General features: G+C 41.4%; 1 protein-coding gene across 1 annotated transcript in view; it reads left to right on the forward strand.

Annotated features, from left to right (window-relative positions):
* The window catches only part of TRPC5 (transient receptor potential cation channel subfamily C member 5), a 343,345-nt gene that overhangs the window by 252,800 nt on the left and 66,385 nt on the right, over positions 1 to 24,160 (forward strand). Inside the window, exon 4 of the mRNA XM_027963151.2 lies at positions 23,772 to 24,108. Coding sequence (XP_027818952.1) covers positions 23,772 to 24,108 — 337 coding nt within the window. The remainder of the gene's footprint in view (positions 1 to 23,771; positions 24,109 to 24,160) is intronic.

Consider the following 24,160-nt stretch of genomic DNA (forward strand, 5'->3'; position numbering starts at 1 on the left):
CCTCCAGGCATATGGTTTTAAAAATCTGGTGACAGCTTCCAGAAGTTTGGCATGGGCAATGGCTGAAAAGAAAGAGATGGTTACAATTGTACAAAACCTCTGGGCTATGACCAATTTTGTGGGAAAATGAAAAAGTCTACTTCATCAGCATTATTTTACAGTAAACTATTGAGAGGGGGTGAAAATAACCAAGAGTAGTTTATGACTTATCCAATATAACAAAACTGTGAGGATTGTGATCCTCATTATAGTGATCCCTGGGGTTGTAAGGAATGCTAATGCTTAATAGTCCACATTCTGCCAACAAAACAGTGAATTCTTGCATGTAAATACACTGTCTATATCAAGCAAAAGTAAAAATTAGTCTCTTGAAATCAAGAGACTAGCCCCATCCCTCTGATTAGTCACCTTGATCCAATGATGGGAGGGAGTTCATTGTACAGGGGTAACTAGGGGAAGTCTAGTTGAGAATAGGAAGCCCACCTGCTTCAAGCCCAAGGAACTCCCAAAGTTGTTCAGGACTGCCACCATCACTCGGTTAAATCTTGGAAAATATCAGTTGATTCTGCATCTCTTCTCATACTCCTCCTCAAGGTGTCTCAGAAGCAACTCAGTAATGCTACAGAAAACTTTTTGTGGTAGTTGGATTCTCTAGCTGAGTTTCCTGGTCAAAGTGTATATATTCTTTGGTCTCAAATCTCCCTGGAACATCCCACAGGGATACAACATACTCCCCATTTGAAGCCTGCTGGCAAGCTAAGTATAGCTAATGACCTCCAGTGTCCATCGGGAAAGAAAATAGCTCCATTGTCAGTACCACAGGATTCAGAAATTCAGTATCACACAATTCACGAAAGACTGCCTTTCCTAGTTCTTTAATTATTTTGCAGAATGAGATGTGTCTTATCTTCTGAACTAGAAAGAATGTGGTAGATAGAAAAAACACTTCCTTCCAGGATAAGGAAAAAAATGTGTTTTCCAGCTTCTCCTTCTGCTTCTTACCCCTATCATCACCACCACAACCATCACCATATGCCACCATAAGCAAGTCATTTATATTTTCTGATCTTCAGTTCTTCTTTCTATAAAATGGAATAGATTACCCACTTGAAAATAAATGGAGAGAAAGTAGATTAGGTGAGTCATATCAGCATAGTGGATAACAGCAAAGGCTTTGGAGTTATACAGATCAGGGTTTGAATCACAGCTCTGTCACTTTGTTGCTGTAAGCCCTCAGCATGTCATTTAACTGCACGGAGCCTCACATTTCTTTCTCTGTACAAAGAGAGTGTTGTGCTGTGCTTAGTTGCTCAGTCTTATCAAACCCAAGTCTCCTGCATTGCAGGCAGATTCTTAACTGTCTGAGCCACCAGAGAATCCCCAAAAATAGAGTGGATACTAATAATACCTATTTCACAGGCTGTTGTGGAGCCAAATTCCAAGACTACTTGGAAGATGCTTAGTTCAATAAATAAACATGACCATTGTGCAACCTCACTCCTTTTATTCTCATCACTTTTGGTATCTTAAAAAGACTATCAGGCACTTGAATAAAATGTACTGACTGGTTTATTGAACTTGCCCATAGGACAGTAGGGAGATTCATAGGGCACTACCAAGGAACCTCAGAAGCCTGGAACAGGGTGATAGAACAGGGCAAGATATTAGTGGGGGTTTTTTTGTGTTTTTTTGTTTGTTTGTTTGTTTGTTTTTTCCCATCTTCACCCCCAGTCGAGCCCAACCTACATCTAGTCATTCTTTTGAACTGTAACAAAGAAGTGTCTTCCTGGAACCACTGGCTCCATTGGGATGATACATAAAAGTGTCAGGGAGACACTTTGGGTTTAGCCTAAATAATGAAACCCAAGGACTCCTGCGTTCTCTGCTCTGCTGGGGCACTGAAATCTTCTGTACCTTTATTTTATATATTTCCTCTTTCTCTGATTTCCCCAACCTCTGGCCAATCTCTTAGGAGCCTATGAGCAAAGTTACACTATATTTGAAAGATACTTTGAAAAGGAAAATATTATTAACTACTAGTTAGACTTTGTGAACAAATTAATAAGTGCTTCCCTTAACAGTTGCAGAAACATTACAAACCACTGCTGTAATTAGATCTCTCTCCAACTTGGCTTTGATATTCAGGATCATAACAGAAGTATGTTGGCAGCATTTCAGTACTTTGTGTTTTAGTGCAAGTACTGAGCCATTCATTCACTTCAGGAAACAGACAGATAAAAGAATGAGTTTAAACATCTCAGAACTGAAAGCGAGTAACCAAGGAAGATTATCTGTCCCTTTCTGGAGGCTGTGAACTGGACACCAATACATCTCAGTGGGAGATGGCTTTGGATTGTCCCTGCGGGAGTACAAGGGAAAAAATGTGCTAGGCCCAACTCACCTAGAGCAATGGGTTTCAACTGAGTCAGTTTCCCCCTCAGGGGACATTTGTCACTATCTGGAAATACTTTTGGTTGTCACAACTTTGGGAGACAGGAAGGGAGGTGCCACTGGCAATTAGTAGGTATAAACAAGGATACCCCTAAACATCCTACAATGCACAGGACAGTCTCCAAGAACAAAGACTTACCTGACCCAAAATGTAAATAAATAGTATTGAGATTGAGAAAATTTGCCCTAAAAATCTTTCTATCCTTCCTATCCTAACAACTAGCAAATACTCTTGAAAGCCTTTCTTGGCACTGTGGGAGATATAAACCATAGTCTCTGACCTAAGGAAGCTTAGACTCACATAGGGAGACCAACCAAGTACACTGAAGCTACCAGAAACTAAAGAAGTATATCATATAGCTATTTTTTTCCCCAACATGGTATGGATGAGACCCTGGGTGCTATAGGAACTTTCAGGAGGAGAACAGGAGGCATGGCAATCACTCAAGAAAATGTAAGAGTTGGATCTTGAGTTGGTATTCAGTGGAGAAAATTACTCATTGTTAGGTAAAAGATGAATCTATGCTCACTACACATACTTCCTTTCTTCCCATTCTCTACTTAATCAGCATCTTGTAAACTAATTTCAAGACTTCACAAACTGCAGGACACCACACAAAATGTTCTCTTGTAAGTGATCAATGGCATGTTAATCTGTGAATCACTAGAGCTCAATATTCTTTAGCTCCCACCTTTTTAAAATTAAATTGTCTTCCTCCTTGACTTTTATGCAATCATCTTGTTCCCTTTAGATCTCTTTATTTCTCTAGCTAACCTCAACAGGTTGGAAGGCCTCAAACTCCATCCTGCTCTCTTTTTCCTCACTCACTTTTCCCCTTTAATTATTTTATTCATTCATTTATATCCACAAGGGTATAGATATACTTCTACAAGGATCTGAGGTAGTTACAATCTCATGCTATGACTCTCTGCTATAATCTCATGCATGACTGTGTGCTAAGTCACTTCAGTTGTGTATGACTCTATGCAACCCTATGGGATGGTAGCGTGCCAGGCTTCTCTACCCATGGGATTCTCCAGGCAACAGTACTGGAGTGAGTTGTCATGCCCTAGTCCAGGGGATCCTCCTGACGCAGGGGTCAAATTCACATCTCTTACATCTTCTGTGTGGCAGGCAGGTTCTTTACCACTAGCACCACCTGGGGAGCCCCTTATTCTCATACCCACTCCTATGGTTTTGCCCATCATCTCAATATCAGCAACTGTCCAAGCTACTCCTCTGACTCTGACATCCTTTTGACACACCATTTCTCCATCCCCAACCACCTGCTGGCCACTGTCCACAGACTCCTTAAATCCAGCATGTCCTAAGTTTAGGGTAACCAACTTGTCCTGGTTTTTCCAGAACTTTCCCAGTGTTAGAACTGAAATTCCCATGTCCTGAGAATGGCCTCAATTAGCTGACCAATCAGGACATATCTGAAATGAATTCATCACTATCTGTCCCAAACCCAGTCCTCCTCCTGACCTTCTGATTTTCCTACACCATTTACTAGCAGAGTATTCTCAACCCCTCTTTACCTCTCACCCTGACATGCTAAATATTGGTTACTAAATATTGCCAGTTCTATCTTCAAAATGTCTCTATCATTATCAACCTCTTTTCAGCTGCCACTGCTTGAATCCAGGCTCTTATAACATCTCATCTGGGAAGTTACAAAAGACTCCTAGCCAGTCCCCAGCCTCCATCCCACTCCCATCCCCTTCGTCAATTCACTTTCCATTCAGCCAAGATGGATCATTCTGAAACACGTATCTGATCATCTCATCAACATGGAATTCTTGTAGTCTGAACCCCAAGAACAGTATTAAACCTAGGCTCCCGGGTATTCAGGCATGACAACTACACAGTGAAAGACCTTAGACATGTTGCCATGACTGACTAAAATGCACCAAGTAATAATATGAGCTATAAGTGAAAGGGAAAAGCAAAACAAAACAAAACCAACCACCATATTCTTGAGAAGCCAGGAATTTTGAATCTGTCGATTACATTTTGCATCTTCTCTTTTTTTTTTTTTTTTTCAGAGAAGTATATGACAACCACAGTTAAAGTAAGTAAGTATAGCCAGGGAATTTCAGGTAGTATAGATTAGTCATGGCCTTGATAGTAATCTGAAATAGAACCAACTTGAAGTTACATTGTGCAGAAACTAAGATAGTCTGAGAGGGAATACCCTTGCTCCCTTAGGCTAAGTCTTAACTTGCCTGTGGCCCGACTTTCAAATGACCCCCGATGCAAGAGGCACAGGCTTTCCAAACTGGTGAGAAAAAGAATTTGCTTGACTGATGTGTATATCAGTGTCAGGAAACATATATCCCATTTGAATAATGGTGGTGGCGGCGGGAACCAAATTTAGATTGTGAGAAGTGCAAACTGCCAGATGAAGAAAAAGCCTAATGTTTTCCCCAGAGGGGAAAGAGAGCTCATCCCTCCCTCCCTCAGTAAAACTTAACGGTCCTCTGAATCCTCTCTGACACTTATAAGTGGTAAAGGAACTCACAAAGGTGAAGGAACTCACCTTGGGAGTGAGAAGTTAACCTTCACAAGGGCATTAGAAAAAGATGACTATACAAAAAAAAAAAAGAAAGAAAGAAAGAAAAGCAGTGCCATAACCCGTCAGTTTACCTCTCTAATATAGGCATTTCTATCACATTGTAGGTAACCTCCTCATCCACCTAGGTAAGTCAGAGATGTAGCCGACCCACAGAAGAAGGCTCCCCCAGTTAGGTTCCTGACTTTCTTTTTTTGTTTCTGTTTGTTTTGTTTTGTTTTGGCCACATTCATTTTTCTAGTTTTTCTGTCACTTTAAGGGGATGTTGCAACATTCACCTGTTTCATTTATCTCCCAAAGACCTCGCTTCTGAAATTCATTCTGCTTTCTCTATTAGGGACCTTCCTAATCAGGTGCATGCATGCATGAGCAAGCGCGCACGCACGCACACACACACACACACACACACACATACACACACATACACACACACACACACACACACACACACACACACACACACACCATGAACAAATATATGTTCCTTCACTGTTTAATAGCAGTAACACCAAACTTTTCAACCAGGGAGATGTAAGCCAATGTCTCTGCCCTACAGGAGTTTAGAGTCTAATCAGGGAGACCAACAAGCACAATTGAAAAAAGGAAGATAGCATAATCATTTTTTGTCTATAACTGCTATGGGAACTTGGAGAATGAGAGGGTCAGCAGACACTGGAATCTTTAAGAAGACTTCAAAAAAAAAGGGGGGGCATGACAAAACAATTTAGGCCATGAAAACAAACTCATCAAACTACACTCATGGATCTGTACAGTTAAAATAGTTGCCTCCTTATTGTAAATTTTACCTCTATAAAGTTGATTTTTAAAGTAAAAAAAAAAGAGAAAACATCAAAATTTCAAAGAACAGAATTATAGTTCATTCAGGTGTAACAGAGGGAGAGGGATTTTGAAGACAGAAGGAAAAAAGTCACAGCATTGAGATTTGCTTTCTCTTTCTCTGTCTCACTCTCTCTCTCTCTCTCTTACACACACACACACACACACACACACACACACACACACATCCCTCATATTTGTCATATAATATGGTTCAGGCTTATTTAGGCTTAAAGCATTAAACAACTTGTTCTAGAGTAAATCCTCTGCTATCAGTTCCCCTCTAGGCAAAAAGCACTGTGTTCACAGCCCTGCTGATCCCTGCACCTGTTCCTCCAGCTCTAAACGTCTGTCTTTTCTCCAGCACTCCAAAGCCTTTGAAAATAAGCAAGAAAAAGGCACTATGACTATTTGGTATTTAAGTGAACACTAACTATGTGCCAGGCACAGAGCTAACTTTTATCTGTCAGTGGCCATCAATACTCCAAATAACCCAGCTATCACTTTTTTAAGAGTTGACTATGTGCAAGGCATCTAGACACTGTGCTAAGGACTTTTCATGTGAAGTATCTCATTTAATCCTCCAACAGTCCTAGGAGACAGGCAATATTTTCATTTGCATTTACAGACAAGGAAACTGAGAATTAAAAGGACTTGTTCAAGGGCACACTGTGAATAAATGGCCAAGCCAGAGTTTGACCTGAGCTCTGACTCCAAAGTCTACATACCAGAAACTGTATCATATGATGGTTAGAGCTGTAGGTCAGCAAGCTTTTTTTGTAAAGGACCAGATAGCAAATCTTTTAGGCATCATAGGTCATAGGTCTCTGATGCAAGTATTTAACTCTGCAAATGTAAAAAAATGAGTGTGGCTATATTGCAATAAAATATAATTTATGCAAACAGGAACTAGGCTGCATTTGGCTCCCAGGTTGTAGTTTGATGACCCCTGGGGTCAGAGACCTGGGTTCAAGAGACTAAAGACAAGTTAGTCTCAGAACATTCAGAGGAGTTGATCATGGAAGCAGTGCTGATGTGTGCCAACTGTCTAGCCAAAGACTGTGTCAGGTCACATACAGAGTCACTTCAAGACTGTCCATCCAAGAGGTCAGTTCTTCATCTCATAATAATAGCAATAGTCATAATGTTGAAAATAGCCTCTCTGTGTGTCTTAGATTCTTCATCCTTAACATAGTAATAGTACATCCCTCATACAGTCATCCGGAGAAGGCACTGGCGACCCACTCCAGTACTCTTGCCTGGAAAATCCCATGGAGGGAGGGGCCTAGTAGGCTGCAGTCCATGGGGTCGCTAAGAGTCGGACACAACTGAGAGAATTCACTTTCACTTTTCACTTTCATGCATTGGAGAAGGAAATGGCAACCCACTCCAGTGTTCTTGCCTGGAGAATCCCAGGGACGGCAGAGCCTGGTGGGCTGCTGTCTATGGGGTCGCACAGAGTCAGACACGACTGACGTGATTTAGCAGCAGCAGCATACAGTCATCATGAGGATTAAGGATTAAAGGAATAAACAGGTGAATGTAACACATAGTCAAGTAACTCAACAGTAAGTCATTATTTAAAGCCCACAACAAGGCTGGCCCCTAGAAGGAAATAGATTAGGAAAGGCATTGCTCTCTTTAAAATCAAACCACCAAGGTCCAATAGTCTTGATACTCTGCAGCAACAATTACTCCCTCAGGATGCCAGCTAATTCTGTTCTCCTTTCAGTTACACAAACCTTGTTCTTTTTTGAGTCTACATTCCTGTTTTAGTCATTAGTAAGAGAGTCTCTTGGTTTCAAGAGAGGACAGGAATATGAGTCATTATCTGTGGAGTGTTTCCTTCAGGAATGAGGTTCTGGCTGCTGAACTCATGTCTGTCCAAGTACCTGACACAGGGGATGGCACAGAGTAAGTGCTCAGTAAATGTTGCTGGTCTGATTGGTTTTGGACTGGTCCTGCCTGGAAGCAGGAGGAAAGTGACTTTTTTAAATAAGAAAACTAAGTTATTTCTCTTTCTCTGGCAGCAATAACATGTCTCATGCCAGTTGTTTTTAATATTTATTTTATTTCCTTATTTGACTGTACTGGGTCTTAGTTGCTACATGTGGAATCTAGTTCCCTGACCAGAGCTCTAACCCACGCCCCCTGCATTGGGAGCACTGTGTTAGCCACTGGACCACCAGGAAAGTCTGGAAAGTGACTTCTTAAAAGCCATCAGAGCACTGTGGGTTCATGTTTTCTTTGCCCATAAGCAAGAGAGAGAGACACGGAGACAGAGACCGTGCTCCTGAATAATCACGCAGTGAAAGCCACTCAGATAAAGTTTTTTTTTTCTTTGAGCCAAAGACACACTCATGGAATCTTCTGTCTTGGCTGTAAAGAACCCCCTGAGATACTGTAGCTTGTCAGCCAGCTCTGCAAAAGTCATCCTTGCAATCCTGACTTGCCAATCTTTCTCAATGAAAAAAATTCTCTCCTTTATCTACCAAGTTGTCGCTCATCCTCTAAAATGTGTCTTGCATAATAATACAGTTTTCATTCTAGAATTTGTTACAGCTATTTATAGGCTCTGACTATACAATGAGGACTGTACTGACTCCAACTGGATGTATTTCTCCAATGCACTATTTCTCCCCACCTCCCCTTCCTTCATCCTGCTACTGCTGCCATCAGTCTCCTTTTCAGAATTCCAAGTCAGTAACTGGTATGTCAGAACACACTCTCAGAATATTCAGAGGAGTTGATCATGGAAACAGTGCTAATGTGTGCCAACTGTCTAGCCAAAGACTGTGCCAGGTCCCATACACAGTCACTTCAAGACTGTCCATCCAAGAAGTCACAGTTCTCCATCTCATAATCATAGCAATAGCCATAATGTTGAAAATAGCTAATGTTGAACACTGCCTCATCTAATTGTCATAATGGTTTAGTGCAGCTCTGCTGATATTTTTATTCCTTGAGGCTTTTCGTCCCACCCTCTTGATTTAAACCAGTAGGATCACTTCCAGCTGACCTAACCACATCCTATTTGACTTTTTTTTTTTTTTTTTTTTTTTACTGGAGTATAGTTGATTTTTCTGGGCTTCCCAGGTGGCGCTAGTGGTAAAGAACCCACCTGCCAATGCAAGAGACTTAAGAGACACGGATTCAATCCCTGGGTTGGAAAGATCCTCTGGAGAAGGGCATGTCAACCCACTCCAGTATTCTTGCCTGGAAAATCCCATGGACTGAGGAGCCTGGTGGGCTACAGTTCATAGGGTTGCAGAGAGTTGGACACGACTGAAGCAACTTAGCATGGCAAGGCACATAGTTGATTTACAGGCTTTCCTGGTGGCTCAGCGGTTTAAAAAAATCTGCCTGCCAAGGCAGGAGGTGCAGGTTCGATTCCTGGGTCAGGAAGATCCCTTGGAAAAAGAAATGGCAACCCATTTCAGTATTCTTGCCTAGGAAATCCCATGGACAGTGGAGCCTGGGGGGCTACAGACCACGGGGTTGCAAAGAGACACGGCTTAGCAACTAAACAACAACAACAAATAGTTGATTTACATTGTTATGTCACTTTCTGTGGTACAGCAAAGTGGATCAGCTGTATGTATACATATATTCACTCTTTTTTAGAGATTATTGAGTAGACTTCCCTGTGCTATACAGTACTGTCTGACTTTTTTGGTTTTTGTGGATTTCCAGGCTCCATTTGTCAATTGCCCTGACATGCTAGGTCACCTGCTCCCTTCCAGGTGAGCCTTTACCCAATGCAGGCTCCCCTTCTAGAACTTTCAGGTAGGAAGTGAGCACCCATCACCCTCTGCTGCCATCTCATGGCTAGAACAAGCCATTGCATTGGATTTAATTCCACAGCACTAGATGTTTTCCGGAGAAGGCAATGGCAACCCACTCCAGCGTTCTTGCCTGGAGAATCCCAGGGACGGAAGAGCCTGGTGGGCTGCCGTCTATGGGGTCGCACAGAGTCAGACACGACTGACGTGACTTAGCAGCAGCAGCAGCAGATGTTTTCAGAGCCCATTAACTCCAACATAGGAGAATTATAACATCTGCCAGGGAATCCCATTTAGCAAATTCTGACTACTGGGTATACTTGCAAATGGAAAATGATACATTTTTAAAATACATGTTCTAAAACAGAGTTTTCAGCATCTAGTTCACTTTTCTCCATTTAGTTCAAAGCCGTGAAGCTGAGCGATAGTTTGAAATTAGAGGTATGACTGCCAGCTGACTTATTTTGTGTCTGCTCCTGTGTTGCCATCACTGTTGGTAGCCCAGCTCCGGAACAGGAACCAGCCAGCTGAGTCCCAAATGGCTCAGTAATCCTTGGGTAAACATACATCTTTTGTCAGAAAAAAAAAATTCACCAAGGGTTAGTGATCTGAGCAAATAAATAGCAAATTGTGTTAGACAAAGACTACATGTAAAATGTAGGTGCTATTTCCCACCATAATCTGGGCCTAAACTTCTTGCCAAAACCTGTTTCTTCGTCTCAAATTTCTGCTGCAGTGGTAAAAAGCAGAAGTGTTTAATGAAAGCACAACTCAGCAAGCTCCTGCCATGGTGAGGGAAGGAAGGGGTTCTGAGCGTTTCTCCCTCTTTGGGAAAGCTTCCATTGCCACCAGTTTCCTTTGTGAGCATTTTTCTCCTCAACAGAGCCCAGCTTGATTGGCAACTACAAAACAAACCAACAAAACTTGTTCTGTCTCAGATCATTTCTGCTGGCTTTTTAAATACACTTTCATATACAACTAGACTATTTTCTGAAGAACTGACATCTGAGGCTATGAAAGTTTGGCCTATTCCAATTGCAGCCATTCGCTGGGGGAGCAGAAGAAGGTTCTCAAAGGTCAGTAGACTTTTTCAAACTACCAAGAAAGGCATTTTCATCTCAGATCCTGCCACAGCCAGGAATTTTCTTCCCAAGCCTCACCTTCTCCCTTGGGTTGAGGGTGGGGGCAGCTGCTCATTCTCACCCTTCAGATTTCTTTTCCTCCAAATAAACTAAAGAAGAAGTGTTTGCAGTTGTCAGTCTCCTAGCTTGAAGTCAGCTGATCTCCTTGAGGAAACACAAAGATAACTCACTGACAATTACTTAAGAGAACGATAGGCCTGTACCACCTTCTGAACCTCTGAATGTGAAGCATATGTCAAGGTGACCTTCCTTCTAGTCTCACCTATTGCATTTTTGTACACACTCAACAATTTAAAATCATCTGCAAATAACCAATCAGGGAACTCCACATGGTACTGACTTGTTTGATCCTGATCTAATTTTTTCTTACTGACAGCCTCCATGGCAGGGAACAGTCTAGATGGTGGGAGTTAAGAAAGACTTTTATAGTCCAACCACTGCCTGTTCCTAATGGAGCCACTAAAAGCTCAGTGCTACTAGCTTTTTTTTCCTCTGCCTCATAGCCTGGCTTACTTCTCAAGAGCCCATCTGTTCCCCTCAACACACACCTCACAGCCTCTGCTCTTACTAGGGGACTTTCCCTCATTTTCCATTACCTCTGCAGAATGGGGATTTAATCAATAACCAGGGAAGTCTGTCCCTAGCTCTTTACTTTTAAATAAAGACTAACTACAGTTTTTGACACACAGCAGACACTGAGATATTAATTTGTGTTATTGCTATTTAACCTCTCTGAGTCTCAGTTTTCTAACCTGTAAAATGGGTGTAAATATGGTATCAACCTCCTGGATTTACTCAAAACATAGAAAATGCTTTTACAAAGTATCCAAAACATAGGAAGTTCTGTATACATCTAATCTGTGACTGTTATGACTACTACTAGAAAAATGCCTTGAAAGCACACAGAATATGAAATGAAAAGAGAAACGTACGTGAGCAGGTGTGTGTGTGGGTATGTTTGGGAATACTTCTGGGGGAAAGAGTTCTGTTTGGGTTATGCATTTGAAATGCCCACTGGGCAGTCAAACATTTAGGTCTGAAGTTTAGCAGGGTGGCAAAGAGGAAATTTTCTCACCTTAACAAATAAGAGTAAATGCCTGTAAAGCCCCTGAGATGTGAAATGTTACACAACACACACATACCCAATTGTTCCTCCCCTTTATAGGCTGAGTCAAGGGTTCTACATGTAAGTGGTATAAGTGTAACATGAGGTGGGTTTCAAGAGATACCACAAGGAGGAAGCAAGGTGGTTTGAGCTCAGGAAGGAGTTATCACCTCTGACTGAGGCAATCAGGGAAGGCTTCCAAAAGGAGGTGAGGTTTAGTCCTTTTAATCATGATTTAATTATTCTCTGCAGTCTTCCCTTATGAATCTAAGTGCCTGCTGATTCGTCCCATCTCTGAATGCCTTGACTTCCTAGGTTGTGGTGCCTCATTACAAAGTAGTGAGATTTTCCTAACACTAATTGGACCCAATTTGAATGACTAGACTTCATGCTGACCTTTAATTTTATAAAATGATGGTAATGGGAGATCAAAAAGGCATAGTTTTTTTTTTGTGTGTATTTTCATGTCCTTACTTGGCAAAATGTTCTCTGGATCTGGAGGGGAGTAACCTTCACTGGTCTGTTGAGAGCCAGCCATCTGGGAACCTGCCACTTTTACCGTCTGTAGTGCTTGTGCAGGCATCTAAACAAACCTTATTGTACCATTACTTATTTCATGTGACTTTGACTGCCCTCTCAACGAGATCCTGCAGGCAGAATCACTGTCACTGTCTCTTGTTGGGACCCTCTCCCCACATGCACCACGAAGAACCAGGCACAGCAGGGGTACAGAGCTACTTGTTGAAATGCCTGAACTGAATCATGTGGACCTTGCATCCCCTTGGCTATGAGCAAGTCATATTCTGCTCTGCCTTGGGTTCAGCTTGGGAACCAGGCATTAAAGTCACATGGTTTTGACTGCTGTAGGAATAAAAGTCACTGATAATAGACTGGTGAGGAACTAGGGAGATAATTCTCACTGAATGAATGAAGTCAGTTTTCATCTGCTGAGGTGAAATCAAAGCAGTTTTGCTAGTTGTCTGGGAGAGAGATGAGATCTTTCCAGCAGAATCTGACAATATTGCTCTCAAGGATTATTCTTTGGAGAGGCAAAGAGCCCTTGCCTGGGAGCATTGGAGAAATGAAGCATCTCAGAAGGAAAAAAAAACAACAACAACAACAACAACTGCAGTGAAGTCCCTAGAAGATTTAAGAAGAAAAGATTTAGACAGGTTGAAAATGTGGGTATAGTACAATTTGTCCTGGGGTTAAAACAGGAAACTAAGACCTTCACTGTCTCCCCCATGTCCTTATTTATGTGTGACTCTTTCTGCCTCTCATAGATGCCACTTAGGAGCCCAGACTCAGGGAGCACCCCATCATTTCTAGTCTTTGCTGGCAGGTAGGTCCCTTATATTAAGAGCTAGATAACTGACTAATATGAAGTACTCACTTTAAACTGTTAAGGGTAGTTAGTTGTTTTCCATATTACCACTTCCTACAAACATGAATATAACTTCAAGGCCTCAACCCAAAGTAATAAATGATATTGGGATTTCAATCACTGTGGCAAGGCCAATAGAGAAGATACTGAAAAATTCAGTTTTCTGCAGGTCTCAAATCATACCATCCAGAGATTGACAGAGTACAGTTATTAGTCTATGGTCAGCCAAGCTAAGGCTCCAGTCCTGGCTCTACTATTAGCAGAAATGTGAGCTTGGGCTTAGTCTCATCATCTTAAAGTGAGTATGATACTGATAATCAGCCTTTAGGGTTGCTGCAAAATGATCCATGTGAAAATCTGGTACAGTGTCTGGCATACTATAAGAGCTCATTGTGATGGTGGTGGTGGTAGTGTAGTCACTCAGTCAAGTCCAACTCTTTGTGTCCCTATGGACTGTAACCCACCAGGTTCCTCTGTCCATGGGATTCTCCAGCCAAGAATAGTGGAGTGGGTTGCCATGCCCACTTCAGGGGATCTTCCCTGCCCAGGGATCAAAGCCACATCTCCTGCTTGGCAGGCAGATTATTTACCACTGAGCAACCTGGGAAGCCCAGAAAAAAACTCATTATATGGTAGCTAATCTGACTATGTTAAGAATAGCTCCTAGTTGCAACTCCTAAGAGATTTGACTTACCTACCAGATTTCACCCCCTACATACACTAAGGAAAGAAGACTTTGGAAAGAGAGTGTTCTACCAAGATTCTAAATCACTCATTCAACAAGTATTTATTCAGTGTTTACCTTGTACCTGGCACTTAACAAAATATTGTTAACACAATGGAGACTAAGACATGCTCCCAGGCATTGAGCAACACCCAGTCTTCTGACTTTTAAGAAGTTACTATACTGCTAAACCTTGTTTCTTTAAAGCCCCCTAAGGAGGGAATTAGAAAAAGACTCTATCATTTGGACTAACTCACACACAAATACTACATCACTTTCCATGAAAATTTAAAAATTCGAGAGGAAAGGTACTTGTAGAATGGTGGTGTTAGGGACTTCTGAAAATCCACTCTCAAAAAGCAACAAGACATTGGAAAACTTTTCAAATTCAACTTCTTTACCACTCTTGAATTTAACCAAAGGCTTGCAACAGAGGAGCATTTATTCAAGAAAAACAGCTGAATCTCAGTAAGAACAGCAAGTTTTGTGATAGTTTAGCTTGCCCTCTTCCTATCTACCCAGCTCCTCAGTAACCTTGAAAACCAAAAGTCTTGAAATTCTAGTAACTGTGAAAAGGAGCAGTTTGGCAGCCAATGGACAGGAAAAGGACTAGTTTCGAGGTCTTCAAAAAGATCCATTCCCAGAGAATTGGCATTATATGACCCATCTGGCAAGTCTCTAGAAAAGCTCCATTTACGGGGTTTATCTTTGTGTCATCTGACTCAAGACCAACAGACCTTTCCCTAGGGGCACTTTTTGAAAAAAAAAAAAAAATAAGCGGCAATTATTTAATAGCATGGCTGCCTGAGGTAATGGCTAACAGTTGAGGCAAACAATAGGCTTAACAAAAAGCAATCTGATTCCAGCAATTAAAAAAAAAAAGGATTATACACCATTATAACTGGAATGCAAGAGTGGGTCAACATAACAATCAATCAATATAATACACTACAGTATTAGAAGGAAGGGGAAAAAAAACATGACCACCTGAATTGACACAGAAAAGTACTTAACAAAATCCAAAACCCTATTATCATTTAAAAAAACTCAGAACACTGTAGTAGAACTTCCTCAATCTGTTGAAGGCCATGTATGGAAAAACTTATAGCTAATACTACACCATCATCCACTCAATGGACATGAATTTGAGCAAACTCCAGGAGATAGTGGAGGACAGAGGAGCCTGGCATCCTACAGTCCATGGGGTCGCAGAGTCGGACATGACTTAGTGACTGAACAATACCACACTTAATGAAAACTGACTGAAAACTTTCCCCCTAAAATCAGGAACAAGACAAGGATGTCCACTCTCACCATTTGTATTCATCACTGTACTGGAGTTTCTAGCCATACCAATTAGGTAATAAAAATAAATAAAAAGCATTTAGTTTGTGAAGGAAGAAGTAAACCATCTTTATTCTCTGACGCCATGTTCTTGAATGTAGAGAATCATAAGGAATCAACAAAAAAGCTCTTAGGGCTAATAAATATGTTCAGCAAGTTTGCAGTATACAAGATCAATACACAAAAGCAATTGTTTCTACACACCTGCAATGAACAACCCAAAAATGAAATTAAGGGGGAAAATTCCATTTATAATAGCATCAAAAAGAATAAAATACTAAAGAATGAGTTTAGCCAAAGAAGTGTAAGAGTTGTACAGCAAAAACTATAAAAGACTTGTTAACTGAAAAAAAAAAAAAAAAAACCTACACAACCTAAAAGTTGAGATTATGTTTTATTTGGCAGATTTTCTGAGGACTTAAGCCTGGGCCACAGCCTCTCAGATAGCTCTGTGAAACTGCTCTGAAGAGATAAGGGAGGAACCAGGATATATAGGAGCTTTTGGGATGAAAACAAAGTAGTCAGAACTTCAAAAGATTACTGTTAATTAAAGAAAACCAGATATGTCAAGTTAAAGAATTGAGCACTTTTCTAAATTATGGGAAGATGCAAGAATCTGGGCTCACTGAAATCATTCTTTTGATATGCACCTCAGCTACCTGAGACCAGTATCCAGCTCTTTTCCATCTTGAATCACCATCAGGGTACACAGTTGGAGGAAACTGTAGTGGCTGAGGGACTGGCAGCCAGCAGAGTCCTTTTGTCTCCATCCTGAATTCCCTCAGGGCTCACCATCAGGGGTGGCTGTAGTGGTTTAATGGCTATAACATCTTCTGTTTACTGGTATGGCCGGCCATGTTTGTTTTCACTGACATACTGTTGAAAGAAGCTAAAGAAGAACTGAACAAATGGAAAGACATTAAACGCTCATGAATTGGAAAACTTTATATTGTTATGATGGCAAAGCTTCCCAAATTGTTCTATAGGTTCAAGGCAATCCCTATTAAAAACCCAGGTTCCTTTTTTGTGTGTAAATTGACAAGAAGATCATAAAATTCATGTGAAATACAATGGAGAGGCAATGTAGTCAAAACAATTTTGAAAAAGAACAATGAATTTAGAAGACTCGGGCTTCTCAATTTCAAAACTTACTACCAAGCTACTGTTATCAAGACAATGGGGTACTGGCATAAGGATAAACATCAATAAATGGAATAGAATTAAGAATCTAAAACAAATCCTTATATTTATGGTTAGTTGATTTTCAATAAGGGTATCAAAATTATTTAATGGGAAAATAGTAGTCTTTTCAAAAAATGGGGTTGATCTCGGGTGGCCTTGGCCTGTAGTAGTTTGAAATAGGGTTTTGATTGCCTGGCTAGAGGTGTGTGAGGCAGTGAGAGTGCTAAATGCTAGACACTAGACCACAGGGACAAAGCTTTGGCCTGTCAGCTGTGTAGAAATGAATTTCCACAAAGAGATGGAAAGTAGTGAAACAAGTGTATATTAGGAGAAAGAGTGTGTGCAGATAGACACGTGGGCAGGCTCAGAGAGTTGCACTCTAGGGGTAGTTGGAATCGCTTATATGGGGATTTCTTTTGGCCAATCATCTTTCATTGCCTGGGTCTGAGTCCACAGTTTATTTATCTCAGGGTCCTCCTCTGTGTGCATGTCATCTCTTAGCCAAGATGGATTTTAGTGAAGAGGCCTATGGGTAGGTTGATTTCACTTGACATTACTGTGGGGTGCAGCTCCCTCCCTTTTTGACCCCCTGGGGAGCCTTTCTATGCATATGTAGTCGGGAAGTTCTCTCTGACCCCAAGACTGGGAAATATATGGTCTCTTTATCTCTTATCTGGGCAGGACTCAGCTCCTCTCTGCTCCTGGTCTTTTTCTTTGTCTTGGAGTATCTGTCCAGAGGGGACAGACTCCAGCAGCTCATCCTAGGGTCCATCTATCTGCTGCCTCAAGAAAAGTGAATATCCTTATGCAAATAAATGAAGTTGAACCCTTTCCTCCCACAATATGTAAAACTTAATTTGAAATGGATCAAAGAACTAAGTATAAAAGCTAAAGTGATCAAATTCAGAGACAGACCCGTGAAAGTAAATCTTTGTGGTCTTGGACTGAGTGATGCTTTCTTAGATATGGTTGCAACAGCACAAGCAACAAGAAAATATAAAATGGACTTCATCAAAACTAAAAATTACTGCTCTAGGCTCTGTACATTTTGGCCTTCAGTGTACTCAAGCATAAAATACATACACACTGTGGTTTTTATTGCAGTCTCTCTTTCTCAGGCATTCTCAAAATCAACTAGAGATTTATTAAATAACCTGTCAAACTGGAACTTCAGTATACAAGCAGGAATTAGAATTTTGCTTTCAAAACTCATAGACCTGTTTGGATTAGATACTACATGGTGGCTTAAGACAAGTTTGTTTTATAACATTCTAATTGCAGTTTGTTCTGCCAGAGTCCACACCACCCTATACTACTCTTGTCAGATACAAAAATAGAAAATAAAAACCTGTCCAACTTTAAAATTATCATCTTCAGCCAAAGTGAAAATCAGAGCAGAGGCATTGAAAATAAAGATTGGACAGTCATCGGGCAGTTCAGTAGCTCAGTCATGTCCAAACCTTTGCAACCCCATGGACTGCAGCACAACAGGCCTCCCTGTCCATCACCAACTCCCAGAGCTTGCTCAAACTCATGTCCATCAAGTCAGTGATGCCATCCAACCATCTCTTCCTCTGTCATCCCCTTCTCCTCCTGCCTTCAATCTTTCCCAGCATCAGGGTCTTTTCCAATGAGTCAGTTCTTTGCATCAGGTGGCCAAAGTATTGGAGTTTCAATTTCAGCATCAGTCCTTCCAGTGAATATTCAGGACTGATTTCCTTTGGGATTGACTAGTTTGGCTGGGATTGACTGTAGTCCAAGGGACTCTCACTAGTCTTCTCCAACACCACTGTTCAAAAGCATCAATTCTTCGGCACTCAGCTTTCTTTATGGTCCAACTCTCACATCCATACATGACTACTGGAAAAACCATAGCTTTGATTAGACGGCCCTTTATCGGCAAAGTAACATCTCTGCTTTTTTAATATGCTGTCTAGGTTGGTCATAGCTTTTCTTCCAAGGAGCAAGCATTCATGGCTGCAGTCAGCATCTGCAGTAATTTTGGAGCCCCCCCAAATAAAGTCTGTTACTGTTTTCATTGTTTCCCTGTCTATTTGCCATGAAGACCAGATGCCAGGGACCAGATGCCATGATCTTAGTTTTTTGTATGTTGAGTTTTAAGCCAACTTTTTCACTCTCCTCTTTCACTTTCATAAGAGGCTCTTTAGTTCTTCACTTTCTGCCATAAGGGTGATGTAATCTGCATATCTGATGTTATTGATATTTCTCCCTGCAATCTTGATTCCAGCTTGTGCTTCATCCAGTCCGACATGTCACATGATATATTCTGCATATAAGTTAAATAAGCAGGGTGACAATATACAGCCTTTACATACTCCTTTCCCAATTTGGAACCAGTCTGTTGTTCCATGTCCAGTTCTAACTGTTGCTTCTTGACCTGTATACAGATTTCTCAGGAGGCAGATAAGGTGTTCTGGTATTCCCACATCTTTAAGAATTTTCCAAAGTTTGTTGTGATCCACACAGTCAAAGGCTTTGGTGTAGTCAATAAAGTAGAAGTAGATATTTTCTGGAACTTTCTTGCTTTTTCTATGATCCAACGGATGTTGGCAGTTTGATCTCTGGTTCCTCTGCTTTCTCTAAATCCAGCTTGAACATCTGGAAGTTCATGGTTCATGTACTGTTGAAGCCTGTCATAATGTCCATATGAAGTAGACAGTTATGTCCACGTGAAGTGGACAGTTATATTCACTTTTTAAAGAAGCTTCACATCTGTATTCTTGCTTTGCTCCTGCTCAGTCACTTCAGTCATGTCCAACTCTTTGTGACTCTATGGACTCTAGCCCGGCCAGGCTCCTCTGTCCATGGGATTTCCCAGGCAAGAATACTGGAGTGGGTTGCCGTTCCCTTCTCCAGGGGATCTTCTGGACCCCAAGGATCGAACCCATATCTCCGGTGTCTCCTGCATTGCAGGCGGATTCTTTACTGCTGAAGCCTTTCCAGATAGCACAGTGGTAAAGAATCTGCCTGACAACGCTTGACAATGCAAGAGATGCGGGTTCAGTCCCTGGATCCAGAATATCCTCTGCAGAAGGAAATGCAAACCAGCTCCAATATGAAATCCCACGGATAGAGGAACCTGGCGGGCTACAGTTCATGAGGTCCCAAAAGAGTCAGACATGACTTAGCGATTAAAAAACAACAACAAATTTTTGCTTTAGGAAAGAGCTATTTATTGGGTCAGAGTTCTTGGGGATGTACAAGAGAAAGAAGTCCTAGGAGATCATAAAGACTATGGAGAAGTGGTCCAAATGTCTGGTATGGCAGCAGCAGGGGGCAGTACTATAGAAGAGCAAACTACAAATTGCTGCCTGTTTTGTGAATATAGTTTTACTGCCACACAGCTAAACCTATTCATTTACATATTATCTATTACTGGGCTTGTGCTGAACCAGCTGAGTTGAGTCTTTGCAAAAGGGATGATGTGGTCTGCAAAGTTCCAAACACTTACTGTCTGGCCCTTTACAGAAAAAGTTTGCTGACCCTTGTGTAACATTAGTACTTCAGTCTGGATATCTCCATCTAGATGTCCCACAGACAAATCTAACTCAGCAGGTATAAAAATGTATACATAAACTTGTTCCAGCTTCAGTGTTCCCACTCTAAGTTAATGGCACTACTGCCTACCAATACACCCACAAAAGAAGCCTCTCTCCCTTTTGCCCTCTCGCCCTATATATTATCGGAGAAGGCGATGGCACCCCACTCCAGTACTCTTGCCTGGAAAATCCCATGGACAGAGGAGCCTGGTGGGCTGCAGTCCATGGGGTCACAAAGAGTCAGACAAGACTGAGCGACTTCACTTTCACTTTTCACTTTCATGCATTGGAGAAGGAAATGGCAACCCACTCCAGTGTTCTTGCCTGGAGAATCTCAGGGACGGGGGAGCCTGGTGGGCTGCCGTCTATGGTGTCACACAGAGTCAGACACAACTGAAGTAACTTAGCAGCAGCCTTAGCGGCCTATATATTATTTCACATCTCATCCATCACCACATCCTGTCAATTCCACCTCTTCACTATACTTTGAACCTGAGCACATCTCTTCATTCCTACTGCCATTAACTTAGTCTGAGTCATGATCGTTTTGTACAAGATGTTGTACAACAACAGCTTTCTAACTTGTCTTCCTGCCCCTAGTTTGTTTTTTCTTTTGGAGGTATAAATAAGATTTATTGATTGATACTGTGGAAATATCAAATTGTATAGTAATCTCTAAGAACAGTATTTGGGGGCAATATTGACAGTGAGGAAATTGTAAGTAGAGGAGGGTGACATAATCTTATTTTGATTCATTATATTTCATTTGTTGGTAAGTCATTTGTAGTAAAAATATCATTCATCTCCAAGCTCTTTGAGAATGAAGAACACATCTAATTCATCTTTGCATCACCACAGGTAGTTACCAAAAGGCATGACATACACTGGGCATTATAATTATTAAATAAATACAATAAAACAAATTATACAGATGAATATTTTTTACCTTAAGTGAAAATCTCCTTCAATTTTATTTTACCAGAGCAAAACTATTACAACAATTTAATAAACAGGCTTTCCCATTGCTTTTTTCCCTAGGTTTATGTTTATACCCTTCTTTATTTCTGCATATTGACATATAACGACTTTTACCTTATTTTTACCGACTGACTGGTATTCATTTGAATGTATTTCTCTACTGTTGAATATTTGGTTTTATTTTTCCAATTTTCCTACCCCTAATTTTGCCTACCCTCTGCCCCCGGGCCATTTTCTACTCAATAACCAGAAAGATCTTTCTAATGTCTAAACTTGATTCTGGCACATGCATAATGATATATGCAGCCAAGATTTAATGAGCCCTTACTATGTGCTAGACATAGTTCTAAGTGTTTCCTGTGTGGTAACTGATCTTAATCCTCACATGAATCCTCTATTGCTGGTGTCGTTATTAACCCCATTCTTTAGGTGAAGACTTTTAAGAACAGAGAAAACCAATGCAATCTAGCTCAAGTGTCTATAGTTTAAACTACTCTACTGCTCTACGTGCACACACACACACACACACACACACACACACACACACACACACACACACACACACCCCTATCATTCATGGCTTCCCATTGCTCTTAAAATAAGTCATACTATTTATAATGGCTGAAGACTATCATTTTGATCTTCTGTAATCCTTGCCTACCTCTCCAGCCTCATCTCTTGCCATCCAGAGCCTTGCAGTTAAGCATCAGCTTCCCCAGACTGCTAGAGCTCCCTGTACCAGTCATGCTCATTTTCACCTCTATGCTTTCAGTCATATTATCCCCTCCTCTTTAGTTGTTTACTCCCTTCCCCTCTCCTCCCCTACACGCAGCCAGCTTCTACACATCCTTTAATGCTCTGTTCTGGTATTGCCTCTTCCAGGAAGCCTTTGCTGAGCAGATTTGCACTTCCTCTGTATTCCCATTATGCCTTGTTTTCCATCCATTTATATGTCATTACTGTACTGTTTCATAACTATCTTTTTGTATATCTGTCTCCCTCACCAGACTGTGTACTCCCAGTGGTTTTCCCATTGTACTCAAATATTTTGTTTTACCCTTCTATTTTTTTTTTTGTACCTTTTTTCTAGGACCTTTTCATCCCAGGCTTTGGCATAGGCTATAATGCCACGAAGAGTAGAAAGGGACTGTATAGGATTTGTCATTTTGTGTGTGATTGTGTGAAAAGGAGATGTGAGGATAAGGGGGATCGTGAACATCTTTTGATAAAATAAGACCTCATGATAAAAAGACTTTAGAGTTTATTTTTTGTCATTTTGCAATAGTAAACTGCTTTAGGGTGGGCTAGACCCAAAAATGGAGAATGGCTCAAAAACAATATAGTTATCTCAGTCATTTAACTGTCCAAGATAGATATTCTTGGTCAGCAAGATCTCCTCCATGTGGTCATCGAAGGACAAAGGCTAACAGAAGCCCCTGGACCACCCTGAGTTACCAGATCCCAGTCAGCAAGAAGGGGAGAGAACATAGGGGACTTCCACAGGTCAGGCCTTGCGATGCCACTCATCATTTCTCCTCACATTCCATTACTGAGAACTTGGTCATGTGTCCACGCCTCACTGCAAGGGAGCCTGGGAAATGTAGTCCACCCTCTGCTTAAGGAAGTAGAGAATGGTTTTGGTGGGAAGCTAGAGACCTTCACAGATATACTAACAATAAAACTGGGCTAGTTTACCTTGAGTGTCAGATAAATGATGGAAGAATTTTATTTCCTTTGTACCAGAAAACTATATGGTACAGCTCCATTTAACCTTTCCCATGGGAAGTTGCAGCAATCAGATAGAGGCAATATTTAAAATGATTGCTGACAGTTGAGCTCCCTGTTGAATTGCTTACTAGGAAGTAGTAGCCAGAGGGTGACTTGCAATGCTGATGATCTCTTAACTATTAATCACTGACACGTTGTAGATTGCCTCTAAGTAAAATCCCAGCTGAGTTAGGTACATCTTATAATATTGGCCCCCAAATATATTTTCCTTCTTTGCATGTCTGGACTAGAGAAGGTGTTAAATGGCAAAGTAGCAACATGATTCTTTGCTAGCCAAGAGGTGCTCAGAACTAAAAGGAGGGAAGAAAAAAAAAAACATCAAAAAGGGAACTCATTTCCATTCCAAACCATAGCCACAGGCATGAGCTTATTCACTGCCAGTTTGTGTTTGCCCAAAGTACACATTTGTTGATGATCTCATGCAAGCTGGGGGAATAAGTAAAAGTGAATCACTTGAAATGAAACATCCCCATGATTCTCTGATAAGAAGCAGGTACATTCCCAGGAGAGCTTTGTAGAACAGTTGCCCAGGTTCTACTCCCCAGAGGAGGCTCATTTTGTCAGTCTGGGGTGTGACTTGGGAATCAGGAATTCTTTCATGTTCCCTGGATGATTCTGATACTGAGCCAAGTTTGAGGAAGCACCTCTCTAATATGATGAAAGTGGGGAGTAGGGGGCACATATGCCAAAGCACAGACAGGAGCGATTTTGCTTAATGTAGGAAACAAATCATCAACCCTAAGTCTCCTAGCTTGACATGTAGAGTTGGCTCTGAGGTTAGACCCACCTGTGGGACCCTGGAAATCAGGCCTTCTCTGGGAGTGGGCCATGAGCTGGCTGTAAACTAGGAGAGCAATTATGAAGGTAGACTTCCTTCCAGCCATCCCAGATGCCTGACTTGTTCTCTTCTTTTCCCAGTTTGTGGCCCAGCCCAATTGCCAACAGTTGCTTGCCACTCTGTGGTACGACGGCTTCCCTGGATGGCGGCGGAAACACTGGGTCGTCAAGCTTCTGACGTGCATGACCATTGGGTTCCTGTTTCCCATGCTGTCTATTGCTTATCTCATCTCACCCAGGAGCAACCTTGGGCTGTTCATCAAGAAACCCTTCATCAAGTTTATCTGCCACACAGCATCATATCTGACCTTCCTCTTCATGCTTCTCCTGGCTTCTCAGCACATCGTCAGGACAGACCTCCATGTACAGGGACCTCCCCCAACTGTCGTGGAGTGGATGATACTGCCTTGGGTTCTCGGTGAGTCACAGGGACCAGAAGCTATGGCCAGACTGCCTGCTGGTCTTGTCTA

The sequence above is a fragment of the Ovis aries genome, chromosome X (genome assembly GCF_016772045.2).
Source record: "Ovis aries strain OAR_USU_Benz2616 breed Rambouillet chromosome X, ARS-UI_Ramb_v3.0, whole genome shotgun sequence".
NCBI lineage: Eukaryota > Metazoa > Chordata > Mammalia > Artiodactyla > Bovidae > Ovis > Ovis aries.